Consider the following 16,577-nt stretch of genomic DNA (forward strand, 5'->3'; position numbering starts at 1 on the left):
TTCATTTTTACAAATTTCTTTAACGTATGGCATGATAAAAGAGCACTAGATTCTCATGTCTGCTTCTGCAGTCATGAGACTGTCTGTTAGAATATCACATATCATGTAACTTACGAAGAATCTGTTGTACTCGTGAGAGGCTGAGAGGTGAAAAAGCCAAATAGCATCTTAGTATTATTTTAAGAATAATTCTGACTTTGTGGGCCCCCAAAAGTGTGCTGCCTTGTGGTTTTGTATGGTTGTAAAGTGGATTGTGTATTTTAGAAAGATTTCTACCAGAAATGTTTAACCTAACATTAAAGCATTTAAAATCCTACACTTCTGTTAATTGGGAAATCTATTACGGAAATACCCTCTATATTCTTTGAAAAATGAGCTGAATAACTCAAACACTAAGATAATACAAAAATACTGGTGTGGAATCTTCTTTATGGTTTTTAAAATTAAGAGAGTTGCTGATTTAATAATAAATCTATCCAAATTTGTTCCTTGAGAAACATACACTGTCTCTAATGTGCTGTATTAACATTATATCATAATTCATTTTCTAAAAATCCCATCCCCCAAAGCTTTTATATATAATCAGCTACACAGTTTTATATTGCATACAACATTAGGTATATTATTTTTACACTGTGATGGATTTTTATTTTCAAGTTAAATCAGTATTGCCTGTTTACCTTTATATGACTTTCTTAGTGAATTATTTTCAGAGTTAGTTGACATTCTGAATGAGGCTCATTTCCTTTTAGAGTTGCCAGTTTAATATATTATAATAATATATTAGGAGAAAACTACAGATATGGTCCATCTTAATTTGAAAGGACTTTGACAAAGCTATTGTATTCTTTTGATGGAGATGGAGATAATGCTTTTAGTTTCATTGAAAGATTGTTTTCAAAGGATATTGCTTAATGGCTAGGTATCAGGCTGGAACGAATTTTTTTTTTAATCTTATGATCTCATAAAATAGTTTCTAAATGTAGAAAAAGAGAAGAAATTGACTACCCAGAGATGGTGTTATTAAAAAGTGCACATACAACATGATCATGCATATGTTAGCAAGAAAAAAAAAGTAAAAAAATGTATAGATAAAGAGAATGAGATAAATACAGCAGGTCTAAAGTGGAAAGAAGTCTCCTTTTCCTGACTTCAGATACTTGGTCACTCACCCCAAAGATGATCTTTGTTGTCTTGCATACACTTTCAGAACAATTTTTCATCATAGGCCACAATACAATTATGTCATTTAAACCTACATATACAACCATATGTACACTCTGTTGGGGCACCTGGGTGGCTCATTTGGTTAAGTGTCCAGCTTTAGCTTAGGTCATGATCTCACAGTTTTTGAGTTCAAGCCCTGCGTCGGGCTCTGTGCTAACAGCTCAGAGCCTGGAGTGTGCTTCAGATTCTGTGTCTCCCTCTCTCTCTCTGCCTCTCCCCTACTCGCCCTTTCTTTCTCAAAAATAAATAAACATTAAAAAAAAATAAAATATACACTCTGTTGCTTTTTTTCGTATAAGCACTCTTTGAGGTTTTTTAGTCAATACTGTATCTTACGAGATCTCCCCCTACTCGTATCCACCGTATCTACCGCTTTTTTTTTTACCAGCTGTATAGTATTTCGTTAAATAGATACAATTTATATAGCCAGTTCTCTATTAATAGACATTTAGATTGTTTCCAGTTAATTTTTTGTTTTGTTGCTATTTCAAACAATGCTGCAGTGAATATCCTTTCACATAATCTTGGCATATCTCCAGGTTAATTTCTGGCAATGGAATTGCTGGGTCAGAGATCCGTACATTGAAATTTTGACAGATAGGGTCAAATGATTCTCTAAAAGTAACATCAATGTATATGCCCCATCAACAGTATATGTGAACCCTTGCTTGTACTTTGTTTTCTATTTCTGAGGTTAAAAAAAAATGTTCTTTTGTTTTGCATTTCTCTAGGAATTAGAGTGGATGTTTTTGATAAGTGTTCTTTTGGGCTGTGTACTTAATTCTGTGTAATGTTAAAGTCCAAAATTGGCAGGAATAATTAACACATTAAATAGAATGATAAAACACAAAAAATGACACTCCAAAGTGATTAGTGCAAATAAGTTGAAGTTTGAGATATATGCTGCGTTATGATACTAAACTTGAAAAAAAAAAAAAAAGTATGAGTCCTGTATTTGGGGGCTAATTTCCAATATAGACAAATTCCTATACCTTCATGCTTACACAGATTTTTATCACATTACAGCCCTGTGCTGATTGGGCAGCCCGTCTCTATCCCATGGTTGTGCCATCTGGCTCTTGTATCTTCTGAGGTTACCACAGCAAAAGGGATGGCTTGGAAAAGGATCATTAGTTCTCTATTACCTTGCTCTCTTCTTTGACCAGAAAAAAATGTCTTTCAGGGTCTGGGAAGTATCAAGGAGCACCGGACATTTGGGGAACATCAGTACTCTCTGCCACTGTACCAGTCAGTAGTAAACTTGTGTATCAAGCTTCAGAAAGAATGGGACGTAATGTCCCAGAAGTCCATTTGAGAAATAAACTTTGTGTCAGTGGTGTGCCTGACATTCAAGTGAGCCATTGCAGTATGACTGCATTGCTAGAGGTAGATTGAAGACATCTTGAGAGATGACCCTATTTGGCTTGATTCTGGTGCCACATTTTTTTAGGAGATTGATATTGACTACGTATAGAGCAATGCAGTAAGGATGTGTAAAGATCTATAAATCTATAAATTTTGTCCAGAGGACTAACCCCTCCCCCTAAAAAATTACAGTGTCCTGGAAGAGTGTTCAGAAACTTGAAGAGGGCGATGGTTTGCAGATACAAAACAGACTTTTTCTGTGTTGTTCCCAGGGAGAGACCTGGAACCAGTTAATGGAGTGTTAGGAAAATTTCTCTTAGAATAGTGATGGATTATTCTGTAATTTGACCTTTTGATAAAACAAGCATAAACCAGATGACATCTGTGAAGAATATTGTAAAAAAAAAGTTTCTGTTTACCGTGAAACATTGTTCTGGGTAATTTCTATGACCTGTTTTTAAATCTGGGTTTAGTGATATATGTCAAATGAATATTCCTTTTTCTTTTTAAATAGGATACTGATGAAATTCAAGTTAACTATCCTGGGATGTTTGAATTGATGGAAGATTTACAAGGTAAGGCACTTTAAAGAATGTTTAGATTCCATTTGAGAGTCATATTTCGAGAAGAGACTCTTGACGGGCACAGGGGCTAACCACTAGGGATAGATTGGTGAGGAGAAAGCAGACTATCTTCATGGAGCTTATAAAATAAAACGGGTGAGGCAGATATCACACAACTGCCATGAAGATAAATGTTAAATTAGAATCCTGGTAAGAGCCACAAATTGGGGTGCAGAGTGCTATGACTGCCTATAAAATGATGGTGGGACTTTCTTGAAGCATACACCTGAGGCTGGTAGAGCATATTGGTGATTTTCTCCAGCAACCGTTGGCAGCCTGGATCCAGGCACAAGAAAGCGGGTAGTTGGGTTAGTGTACGAGTGGGATTTGTCAAAAGGGTAAGTCCTTGTCTGAGAGAGTCAATGAAGTCTTGTCTGAGGAAGTGGTGATTGTGCTCTGGAAAATGAAGATGAGTTGGGGCACCTGGGTGGCGCAGTCGGTTAAGCATCCGACTTCAGCCAGGTCATGATCTCGTGGTCCATGAGTTCGAGCCCCGCGTCAGGCTCTGGGGATGGCTCAGAGCCTGGAGCCTGCTTCCGATTCTGTGTCTCCCTCTCTCTCTGCCCCTCCCCCGTTCATGCTCTGTCTCTCTCTGTCCCAAAAATAAATAAAAAACGTTGAAAAAAAATTAAAAAAAAAAAAAATGAAGATGAGTTAACTAGGTGGAGAGGGGCACGGCAGTGGGTCACAGGCTGGGAGAACAGCATGTACAAAGACTCTGGGGCAAGAAAGAGCATGGCAAGTACTGAAAGGGTATTTGGCTAGAGTACAGGGAATGAAAAGAGAATTAAATAATGAAATTGGTGAGTAAATGGGGATCTTACAGTCCTGTTGAGATGATTTGTCTTTATCTTAAAATGCCCCTGAGGCATTAAAAAAAATTTTTTTTTGTTTATTTTGAGAGAGACAGCACAGCAGGGGAGGGGCAGAGACTAGGAGAGACAGAATCCCAAGCAGACTCTGTGCTGTCAGCACAGAATCTGACGTGAGGCTTGAACTCACGAAATCATGACCTGAGCCGAGATCAAGAATCGGATGCTTAACCAACTAAGCCACCCAGGCACCCCTTGAGGCATTTTAATGGAAGGGAGGTAAAGGGAAGTCATGATACCAGATTTGCATTTTGAAAGAAAATGGACTGGCAGATAAACTGGTTGAGAGAGACTCATTGCTATAAAGATTATTAAGAAATGATGGTGGACGTGCCTGGGTGGCCCAGTGAGTTATGCATCTGACTCTTGATTTTGGCTCAGTTTATGATCTCACAGTTTGTGAGATGACAGCATGGAGTCTGCTTGGGATTGTCTCTCTCCTCTCTGCCCCTCCCCCTGCTCACATGTGCTCTCTCTCTCTCTCTCCCCCCCTCAAAATAAATATTAAAAAAAAATAGAAATGATGGTGATTTGGACTAAGGTGGTAGCAGTGGAGATTGGGAGAAGTAAATGGATTCTAGAGATAATTAGGAGGTAAATTTGACAGTCCTTGCTGATGGATTACATGTGGGTGAGTGGAGAGAGCTATTTCAAACACAACTGCTGAGTTTCTGGCTCAGAAACTGAGTTTCTGGTGCCCCTTCCTTGATAGAGGAAACAGTAGAAGACCAAGTATGGGCAGGGACACCTCTTAAGTTCACACGTGACTATTTTGGGTTTGAAGTGCTTGTGAAATATCTAAGAGGAGATGTCAAGTAGGTGGTTGGTGTGTGGATATGTGGTTTAGAGGAGGCAATTGCCTGGTTAAAATATGAGTCATTTGTGAATTGGTGGTATTTGAAGCACTTGCCTGGGATGAGGCCATGAAGTGAGAAGAGAACACAGCCAGATGCTGATCCTTCAGGAACCTAATGTACAGTGACTACAGAAGAGGGACATGTCTGGACATGTTACAGATGTGATGGCAGAGGCAGAGTAATGGAGAACCATTAGTGGGGGAGTGGACTAAAATACCTTAAAGACCATGGTACTGGTGATTATTAACAATGAAGTCACCCAGGGTCATGGCAGGATTTGGGGTACAGACAGGAGCTGAACCAGGTGCCAAACCCTCAGATTATTGAGGAGAAGGACTGGGAGTCTGACGTCTGACAGCAAGCAAGAGTGGGAAAGAGGGATGGCTAAATAGTGCGGGTCTCAGCAGGGCAACGGTTTTTAACAAGTTAGAGGGGTAATGGCCTGGAGGAGGCTTTGAGGAGCAACAAGGATACAAACCCTATCTCTGCATCCCGAAATAGATAAGGTAGGTAGACATACATATCTGCCGCTGAGGGTGCTTCTGGAGAACTGCTTTTCTCCAAGGAAAGCTTCAACTTGCCTAAGAAATTGTGAGCTTTGGCTTTTTATTACACAATTGGCATAGGCAGTTTTGATGAATGAGAGAAGCTGAAGCAACTAGAAACTTTTAATCTTTGAAACCAGAACTCTGCTTACCTACGGGCACTTTAATCCGATCCTGAAAAATGAGAAGATGATTTAAGCAAGAGAATTGTAAGGATAAGTAGCTTGCAATTGTTTACAGATTTATAGTTGTTCTGACATGTTGTTGCAGTTCTCTCAGTAGTCCTCTGCTAACTAGTGTATCCCTAGATTATAAGTGAGGAATATTAGTCCCAAGGGGACACTTGTCTGTTAGTGGCAGAATTAGATGCCAGACTCTTGCTCTGGCACTCTCTTACCTGACTCCACTACTGCTTTTGTCTACCCATTTGTAACACAGTTCATTTTACCCATCATCCAGCCTCCTCTGGGAATGGGACTTCTGATGGCTTTACAAGGGGAAAGATATGTAGCCAAAAACTTACTATTAGAGTCACTCTTCATTCATTATAATTTAATACAGGGATTGGTAGCCTATAGCATGCATGCCTAAGATGACAGGGGACCAGTATAAATCACACATCCCCTCCCAAGCACTTGGCTCCCCATGATGTAATCATGGGGCTCCTTCATCTCAAAGGCTTGAGTGTTGGTGGTGGGCTGATGATGTATCATTCAGACTCTAATGATAAAAATATTTCTCAAATGCAGCATTTACTTTTATTCTGCTATATAATAAATACTGTGCTCACGATTCATTTTAAGAGAGAAGCAAGAGAGACTAGAAATTAAGATGTATCAGTTGGAAAAGGTTACTGCCCACTGATTTAAAAATACAGAAGTTACTCTGTGCTGGGTGTGGTTCTGTGAGGTTTTCTGATATCCTAATTTTACAGATTGGCAAATGGAGACATTGTGGAGTTAAGTATCTTGTCTGTGGTCACACGGGATCTGGAATCCAAAGTCCAATACTGCCTACTTGATCTGCGTGCATTTTTTTTTCCATTAAATCTAGCATAGTAAAATGCTCTCATCTCAACCGTATAGTTACTCATATTTTTATTCACTATCCAGACAAGGACTAGAACATTTCCAGCCCTCTCAGAAGGTTGCCCGATGCTGCTACCCAGTTGATAGTCACTGCTTCCCCCCAGAGTTTTAAATAGGTCATATATTTTGAGGACCTCTTGCCTAATATTTACCTTAAGAGGATTTTGCCAGTGCTGCTTTAATTTTTGCTGTACAGTCTTGTACATAAATCGTATATTTTAATCTTTGAGTCTCTTATCCTTAGGAGGATTAAGAAGTATTATCCAAAGATAACTTGTAAAAGTGATATTTAACAAAGTAGATATGAACATTAGCTGGTTGATATTATATTCATTCACTTACCATTTACTGAACATCTACCATGTTCCAGCTATTGAGTCAGTGATGAAAATACACAGTTCCTTATCTTGGGGAGCCTGTGCTCTGGTAGACACACAGAGAGAGAGACAGACCTAGGCATTTAACTATAAAATGAGATCATTGTGTTTTAAAGTATGGAAAAATGGAATCCCTAAATCTGCTTAGGGAGTCAGGGGTACTTTTGTAGAAGAGACAGGACCTAAGCTAAAATGAGTTTGCCAGGAGAATGGATGGGTGGGTGCAGGTTTGGGCATTTGGGGCATCGCCTTCCAGGCCACGGAAATGGTCTGTGTAAAATGGAGATGCAAGAGGAAAACACACTTCCTTCACTTTCCTAATTAAGAAACTCCACAGTAATTCTGTTTTGCTTGAATATGTAGAATGGAGAGATGATGGGAAATGATGAAGAATAGTCCACCAGAGGCTTCTAGATTTTATCAGGTGAGCCTGGTAGTGTGTGGGGAGAATTTCATGCAGAGGAGAGACCATCAGATCAGTGTGTTAAAAAGCTCATCTTCCAGGGACGCCTGGGTGTCTCAGTAGGTTAAACGTCCAACTTCGGCTCAGGTTGTGATCTCACAGTTCACGAGTTCGAGCCCCATGTCGGGCTCTGTGCTGACAGCTCAGTGCCTGGGGACTGCTTCGGATTCTCTGTCTCCCTCTCTCTCTGCCCCTCGCCCACTCACACTGTCTCTCTCTCTCTCTCTTTTTCTCTTTCTCTCTCTCAAAAATAAATAAACATTAAAAAATTTAAAAAGCTCACCCTCCAGCCTTGTTTATAAGGCATACTCTATGAGGAAGGTAAGACTAGAGCTAGCATGGTTCATCTCTCTTGTTACACAGGAGAAATTAAATAACTTGCCCCAGGTGATACATTGTAAATGCTAGAGCCAGGGTTTAAGTCCAGTGTAGCAGCCTCAGATCCCAAAATCTCAACCACTCTGCCTTTAAAAGGTCAGAAGCAGCTGAGACGGGAAGGAGAGTGGTCCAGGAATGAAGGGAGGAGGTGGGGAGCTTGGGTGACTACTTCCAGGTGTGCCGCTTTGCCTACTGGAAGATGGTGTTACCTTCAAATTCGTTTTCGATATTTTGTATTGTTGCATTTTTTTGATGGTTGTGGTATTTCTCATTTAAGCTGCTGTTATTATTAATTCACAGAAAAAAGTCCAGAATGTTGACCTAATTTTACAAAACAAGTTGTGTATCAGCTGATGAATGCATGAAAAGTTTTGGAGGCTTTCACAGTGGTTTTAAGGTAAGTTCAGTTTTTGTTGTTGTGTTTTTTAAGACAATACTCCTAAAGCATAAAAAATTCGATTTTTATGCAAGCAGTTGAACTTAACCTTAAAAACACTGTGAGAGTCTTAAACACCTGCTTCCTGGATTTTTCTGTTGTCCCAAAGCACAGAGCTGGTCAGAAGTCCCTAAAAGTGTTTCCCAGGTGGTCTACCATGACACATTGAGGTGCTAGCATTCCATTTTGAAGATGATAAAACTGAGTTTAATTAGAGTTAAGTAACTTTGCCCGAGATCCCTTAAAGCTCAGAACTGGGATGATGATCTTACAGTCTAGACTTTCTGCCCCGCATCACTAAACTGCTTCCTCTAGGAGAAAGGAAGGTGGGTATGGAGGTTTACTTGTCTTGTGAGGCAGGGGGCGCTGCCCTGGAAGCAGAGTTGCTATGTTATGCAGTAGTACTCTTGAATTTCCATATCAGAACATTGTGCATAATAATGTTAGTGTCTGTAACACCAATTATTTAGAAGGCATTTTAGGATTTCTAGCATATTAAGTATTTTTCTCCTTCCTTGGCCCCTCCGTCGTAGTATATTAAGTATTTGCATTAAATAAACCTGATTTCCACTGGCATTGCCTACATATAATGTGTAAGTCACAGCACTGGGAAGGTGAACAGAAGTGAAAGCAGCACAGCCATCAGCAGCAATAGACCCTCCCAGTCCATCTCACAGTTTATTTACCTCTGGTCACTTGATCTGGCTGATACAATGTGAACATGTTTTTAAATTAGATTATGTAATGGGTCTATGATGTTAGCCCTAGAAGCCTTTAGAGATCATCTACTATGGCCACCTTGAAGACCCAAGCAATTGGTCTAAGATCTTCTAGCTGCTTTGTGACGGAGTAACATCCACTTTTTGCTTCATGATGATTAATCTGTTAGTTTGTATGTTCTTCTTCATGAATTGGGGCTGTTGTACTGACAGGACACTGGACATTGCTTTTAGTATCAGAGATTCATTACTTTAAGAAATAGTAGGAACCTTTTGGGATTGGAGAGAAGAAAAAGGTTCATTTATTACAGCTGATATGTTGATTGTTTTTAATAAGGCCATTGAAAACTTGGAAGATTATTATTATTTTTAACCTTTAAAAGTAACTGATATTGGGAATTTTATTGTTTTATTTTTGTGAAAGTAGAAAAACAAAAGTAAGAACTGATTTGTGATTGCATAGTATATAGAAAATAAACATTAGGAGAGCCTGGGTGGCGCAGTCGGTTAAGCGTCCAACTTCAGCCAGGTCACGATCTCGCGGTCCGTGAGTTCGAGCCCCGCGTCAGGCTCTGGGCTGATGGCTCAGAGCCTGGAGCCTGTTTCCGATTCTGTGTCTCCCTCTCTCTCTGCCCCTTCCCCGTTCATGCTCTGTCTCTCTCTGTCCCAAAAATAAATAAACGTTGGAAAAAAAAATAAATAAATAAATAAACATGAAGGATTTTTACTTTTGAAATTTGTGTTGATTTTGTGGACTAGTTTAAAATGTGGTCTTTCAAATTAATTTTGTTTAAATACGTGCATAAAAAAATCAAATATACAGCATTAATTGTTAATGAACAGTACAAGAGTATTAATCCTAGCTTTTAGCTATCAACTTGAAGGAAAGAAATCTAAATTTTGAAACATTAAGAAAAGTGACCCTGAAAAGAATGCACATAAGTGTTTCCTACACCTCATAGTTCTAGTACTATCTAATGTGTCTCAAAGTCCTCTCCCAAGTTTCATGGTCAGGCAGACATCTGTGGCTTAGAAGGAGTGAGCCATTGTAGCAGTCAGTGCCCTGTCCTCCTCTGAAGAGCAGCTAAAAGGGGCATAAAATGTGGCATCTTTGAATACGTACTTGCCAATTCCTGGTGACTCACCTAGAGGGCCAGTTGCCTTACTCTTGCCCAGCTGGCCCGCTTTTAGACCACTGCTGGCAAGTAAAGCATGTTTATGGGGCCTTCCTCCTGAGAGTTGACTTCTTCACTGGTTTTACTATCCATAAGCTTCAAGTACTTTGTTTGGCCTTAGAGTCACTAAGAAGCCTAGCTATAGTCTGTTTTAGAGAATGGGGATGGGTATGGTGTTGGGTGAGAAGAGGTTAAATGTGTGTTGTGAGTGGCTCATACTTTTGGCGGTATTATCTAAAACTGTCTGTAGTGTATTTTTAGGTATGGGTGAGAGTAACTGTGCTTGGAATAGAAAAGCCCTGCTGCACCGAGACACGATGCTGGCGGCTGCAGCGGTGTATGGAGGTAAGGGAGCTGAGCGTCCTTTCCCCCCGTGCCTCACTGGGGAACCCATGCCCTGCCATGTTTGCCCCTTCGAGTTGCCAGGGCTTTTTCCTTTCCTGTAAAGGCCTCGTCAGATTTCTCGTCCTTCCTTTCAGAACACAGATCCTGTAGTTCCATATCCTTTTTCCAAACAGCCCTTACTGTGTTCATAACTGTCAGCTTCTCAGTGTTGAGGATTTTTCACATGAAGCATTTTCAGCGTCTTCCCAGTATCCCAGTATCCATTTCTCTTTGAAGGACACGACCTTTCATTGAGCAGATTTTCTTTTCCTACTTCCATTTTTTCAGATTTTAATATTATTTGTCTTTATAGAAATGTACGGAAATGAGGATGGTTCAGTACCTGCCACGTATCAAATCTATTACATGATAGGATGGAAATACCATGATTCACAGGTAATGTTATTAAGATAAATCACTTTTCTTAGTGGGTTCATGTTTCTATTTAGTTTCAATTTTTTATTTACAGAGGGTGGGGGATTTAAAAAAATACATGATGGCATTAAGGGATTTAATTTAGAGCTCTGTATTTATCTATTTCTAATGTCTTTAATCTTTCATTATTTTCAGGCCCAGCCAGCTGAAAGAGGTTCAGCAACTGTGTCATTTGGAGAACTGGGAAAAATAAATAATCTTATGTCACAGGAGAAAAAATCACAATAAATATTTTATCCAGTGTTAATGTAGTCCAGAATTTTCATCAGAGTTGGATAATTTTCACGTCTAAAATTACTACATTTTGCAGCAGGAAGTCTATAAGTGGGGTGCCTGGGTGGCTCAGTCAGTGAATTGTCTGCCTCTTGATTTTGGCTCAGGTCATGATCTCACAGGCATAAGATTGAGCCCCACGTAGGTTCCACACTGGGTGTTGGAGCCTACTTAAGATTCTGTTTCTCTCTCCCTCTGCCCCTCTCCCCGCTCATGCTCTCTCGGAGGGGGTGGGGGGTAGGGGGGAAAGCAATCTATAAGTGATGTACTGTCAGACTTCTAGTAATTAGAATAACCTCATGCTACATCTACGTGTAGTAACCATTTCAGTTGTATGTGGTTTCTGTTTTCATACGGATACTGTTACCTAGTGATTTGAGTGCCTTATTTGCAGATTCAGCCCAAAAGCAAGAAGGTATTTCTCTGAAAAGTCCACAAATCTGTTCACATATAGAAATGCCTGACTTGATGGAAAAATATTGCTCATGCTGACATTTTGTACCTTTTTCTCCTTCTGACCTTTTGTTTTTTTCCATGAGAGGGCCATAGCCATGGAGATGAGAGGAAGGACAGGTTGGTAGATTTGCTAGAGTCCTGGCTTATTTGGAATGAAAACAGTTCTTATAAATGACTGTTCTAAGAGACTTAAGCCAAAATTATTTGTCACGCTGTCATCTTTGTTGTGCAGACAGCATGGAATTCTATCTCTCTCCAGAGCTATTATGTAGTATTGTACTTTAGAAAAGTGTGTCTCTTGATTGAATCTTTCCTCATTTTCTTTTTTTTTTTAGCATCTGAATTCTAATCATTTCTTTTTCACCTTTATGGTCTTGGTAGGACCCCCAGGGTTTTACACCCCCATCCTACCTTAGGTAGGAAGAGAATGTTTTAAACAATTACAGAGGCAAGATCCCACGTGAAAGGAGCTGCACAGTGATGAAAAGTGCTGTTTGTTGTTTGCCTTTCCTTTGTCATTTAAGGCCTTTGGCCCTATTATTCTAATCCAGGTCCACTGTCCCATTGTCATCTAGAAGTGATCAAAATCATTTGGAAGCAGTCAAGGTCAGAAGGCTTAAAATAGGGTGAAGAAGGTGGTGATGAGGAATCAGGGAGGAGGCTGGGAAGCAAACAAGAGTGTGCCGGGGCGCCTGGATAGCTGAGTCAGTTAAGTGTCTGCTGGGCATGGAGCCTACTTCCAATAAATTTTTTAAAAATAAAATAAGAATAAATAATATAAAGTAAATAAAATAAAAACAAAATAATAAAAATAAAATAGTACCGATTTCCATTCCTCCAACTTGAGATAGGATGTAGTGCTGTGGAACAGCTGAGCAGGTGTGTTAAAACTTCATCCTCACTGTGAAATGCCAGGTGGTGGCACTTGGTTGTTTATTTATCATTTATGTTGAAATAAACCCAGCAGAAATAGGTCTGTGTCAGTTCACATGGATGAGGCACAAAACTCACCATACTAAAAAAAAAAGAAAGAAAGAGAAAAAAGTGCTGAGTCTGCATCACCATCAATTGAGAGCCATTTGCTGTCCTTTTCGTTTAACCAGGCACCACCCCAGCCGCCGCCTCTTCAGCGTTAGGTAAGTTATTACGGTGTTTGCCTCCTGGGTCTTCGGTCCCTCTACCACACTGGCACTGGCTGTGTCTGCCTTGTCCACAGCTTGGTACTTTGCACGTAGATATTCAGTTACATTTTGAATTGAATTATATGGAAAATGTATCCTTTGAAAAACTTAAGTTACAGTTACAAACCGAAGTTTTGTAAGAGAAAAAGAAATTCCTATTCTCGCTACCTTCAGGTAGGAAATCTATCAATAATAGAAATTGGGATACTCTTTTCAGCTTTCTGTTTTATTTTTAACACAAAGGAAAAGAATATGTGGGAAGTAGAATTGGGGGAAGTTTTTTTAAGCTTAATTTTCAGAATTTGAAGGGAGAAAAGAACAAAAATAAAAACCCCTATGTGTTAAAAGTACAGACTGATGACCGAGGAGCAGATAAATTCCATGGTGATTGTGGTGACTGTGTTTCCTAAAGAACATGTGTTTATGCCTTAATACTTGTTTTTGAAGACTACATACAAAATTGTGGTTATTGCTGAGAAACTAGGTGTGTCTGTATCTGTCATGTTTGGATGTCTGTCGGGTGCAGGAAGTGAGCAGAAGTTAGGAAGGAGACTTGTACTTTGCATTTTTTTATTTTTCTGTAAAATTTGAAGTTTCTTACCAAGCACATTACCTGTTTCTTTCATGCCAATTGCAGATACATGGATTGTGAGGTGGGGCTGGGGAGGAGTGTATGCTGGGCTATCTCAAAGATGAGACCGCTTTTTAAAAAAATAAAAGAAAAATTAACATCTAATTGAGGACACTTACTGTTTAGCATGAGTGACAGTAGTAAAGTTAATTTTGGTATCTGCTTGAGTGGAGGTTCCTCAAAAAATTAAAAATAAACCTACCCTGTGACCCAGTAATAGCACTGCTAGGAATTTACCCAAGGGATACAGGAGTACTGATGCATAGGGGCACTTGTGCCCCAATGTTTATAGCAGCACTCTCAACAATAGCCGAATTATGGAAAGAGCCTGAATGTCCATCAACCGATGAATGGATAAAGAAATTGTGGTTTATATACACGATGGAGTACTACGTGGCAATGAGAAAGAATGAAATATGGCCCTTTGTAGCAACGTGGATGGAACTGGAGAGTGTTGTGCTAAGTGAAATAAGCCATACAGAGAAAGACAGATACCCTATGTTTTCACTCTTATGTGGATCCTGAGAAACTTAACAGAAACCCATGGGGGAGGGGAAGGAAAAAAAATAAAAAGAGGTTAGAGTGGGAGAGAGCCAAAGCATAAGAGACTCTTAAAAACTGAGAACAAACTGAGGGTTGATGGGGGTGGGAGGGAGGGGAGGGTGGGTGATGGGTATTGCAGAGGGCACCTTTTGGGATGAGCACTGGGTGTTGTATGGAAACCAATTTGACAATAAATTTCATATATTGAAAAAAATAATAATGTCTGCTTGAAGTATCTGTCAAACTTTAATTGTTTGAAACCCTCAGGCAAGTCATTTTTCTGAATAGCTGTGTTTTCCAAATTGAGAACTCATCCTTTTAAGCAACGATACTTTATTATTTTTTAAATTTAAACTTTATTTTAATTTATTTTTTAAAAACAACTTTTTAAAATTGTGTGGCTGACACAATGTTACATTAGTTTCAGGTGTATAGCATAGTGATTCAACAAGTTACGCCATGCTCACCACAAGTGCAGCAGCCATCTGCCACCATACAAGGCTATCACAACACCATTGATTATATTCCTTATGCTGTACCTTTCATCCCCATGACTTATTCATCCATAACAGGAAGCCTGTATCTCCTATTCCCCTTTTACCTACCCCCATTTTATCTACCCCTGCCCCTCCTCTGGCAACTATTAGTTCTCTGTATTTATGGGTCAGTTTCTGCTTTTGTTTATTTGTTCCTTTGTTTTTTTAGATTCCACTTATGTGAAATCGTAAGATTATTTGTCTTTACCTGATTTATTTCACTTAGCATAATACCCTCTAGGTCCATCCATGTTGTTGCAAATGGCAAGAACTCATTCTTTGTTTATGACCGAGTAATATTCCGTTATATATATGTATATATACACCACATCTGTATCCATTCATCTATTGGTGGACACTTGGGTTGCTTATGTATCTTGGCTACTATAAATAACACTGAAATAAACAGGGATGCATATATTTTTTTGAATTAGTGTTTTTGTTTTCTTTGGGGAAATACCCAGTAGTGGAATTACTGGATCATATGGTATTTTTAATTTTAATTTTTCTGAGGAGACTCCATACTGTTTTCCACAGTGGCTGCACCAGTTTGCATCCCTACCCACAGTGTATGAGGGTCCCCTTTTCTTCATATCCTTGCCAACAATTGTTATTTCTTACCTTTTTGACATTAGCCATTCTGACTGGTGCAGGTGATAATTAATTTTGCTTTTGATTTGCATTTCCTTGATGATGAGATACGTTGAGCATTTTGTTATGTATCTGTTTGCCATCTGTATGTCTTCTTTGGAAAAATATCTGTAGAACATAACCATTTCTTTATAACTCCACAGTCATTATCATAAACTCAAGTTGTACTGCATCACTTGCTCCTACACTGGCCCCAAAAATGATGTGGTTTGTCTCTTATCCAATACTTTTTTTTTTTTTTAATTTTTTTTTCAACGTTTATTTATTTTTTTGGGACAGAGACAGAGCATGAACGGGGGAGGGTCAGAGAGAGAGGGAGACACAGAATCAGAAACAGGCTCCAGGCTCCGAGCCATCAGCCCAGAGCCCGACGCGGGGCTCGAACTCACAGACCGCGAGATCGTGACCTGGCTGAAGTCGGACGCTTAACCGACGGAGCCACCCAGGCGCCCCATCCAATACTTTTTTTATTTACTGCCACTTGTGAATTTCATTAGGTCACCAAAAGTGAACTTTCTTCAGTCAGTCTACTTTCTGATCTGTAAGATTAGAATTCAGATTAGAAGGTTTCTAAGACTAGTGTGTAAGGTAGGAAAGAGGAGCAAGGTTCTGGGAGAAGGACGTCCTTGCAGTAAAACGCATGAGCTTTATTGGTTTCATTAACACATCTTCACTGAGGTTCTTGTGCTAGGCTTCCAATGCTCCGCTTTTAGTTGGTGGCCTAATAGGACTTCCATGTATGGGCACTGGGACATCTGTTGGCTGTCAGGAGGCTTTTTGGATTATTCCTGGTTCTTAGCAGTATTCCACATTGTTGGAATGAAGAATTCCAGAAGTGGCAGTATATATGAATATTTATATTTTAAGAATAAAGATTGTTGCTTTATAGAAAATTTCTGCAGGATTTATTGAGATGGAAGCTACTCCTGGACATCAAGTATGTGATATGACCGTAAAAAGTTACACATGTTGTGCAACTCATGAAGTATCTATGAAGCAAGTTTTGTCTTTTAAACCCTTTCAGTACCATTTTATTTACTAGGTGGAAACAATGATGCTATGGCCTATGCTGAAGACATGTACAATTTTTATACTCCGTATATACCCCTTAAGTAAGGACAGGATAAAAGTGTTTTACCGTGGGCTGGATTCTGCATAGGAAAGAAATTAATATGAATAGATATTTGGGAAAAGGAAGGATATTTGGCATAGTGATTATTATTTTAGTCCTTTGTAAGTTATTATTTTAGCCTCTGTGGCCTAAGAAGAAATGTTTTGAGCTTTTTGTAGTGGTGGGGTTGGGGTGGTGTTTTCTTACTATTATTGTCATTAATAATGTGAAGTTTATCTTTGGGAAACTTC

At 39.3% G+C, this 16,577-nt stretch overlaps 1 protein-coding gene across 11 annotated transcripts in view; it reads left to right on the top strand.

The window, feature by feature from the left end:
- Nucleotides 1-11,191, top strand: part of NDUFAF5 (NADH:ubiquinone oxidoreductase complex assembly factor 5) — a 63,804-nt gene extending 52,613 nt beyond the window's left edge. For 7 of the 11 annotated variants that reach the window (XM_023251474.2, XM_023251472.2, XM_011280959.4 and 4 more), the window contains 4 exons: nucleotides 3,107-3,167; nucleotides 10,387-10,470; nucleotides 10,823-10,905; nucleotides 11,080-11,191. In XM_023251474.2, coding sequence (XP_023107242.1) covers nucleotides 3,107-3,167; nucleotides 10,387-10,470; nucleotides 10,823-10,905; nucleotides 11,080-11,172 — 321 coding nt within the window. In that variant the 3' untranslated portion in view covers nucleotides 11,173-11,191. Of the gene's footprint in view, nucleotides 1-3,106; nucleotides 3,168-7,317; nucleotides 7,379-8,095; nucleotides 8,193-10,375; nucleotides 10,471-10,822; nucleotides 10,906-11,079 lie in introns of those variants that run through there. The other 4 variants (XR_002741058.2, XR_002741057.2, XR_002741059.2 and 1 more) reach the window with 4 other exon arrangements.
- The last annotated feature ends 5,386 nt before the right edge of the window (nucleotides 11,192-16,577 follow it).

This window comes from Felis catus, chromosome A3, assembly GCF_018350175.1.
Source record: "Felis catus isolate Fca126 chromosome A3, F.catus_Fca126_mat1.0, whole genome shotgun sequence".
Classification (NCBI taxonomy): Eukaryota; Metazoa; Chordata; class Mammalia; order Carnivora; family Felidae; genus Felis; species Felis catus.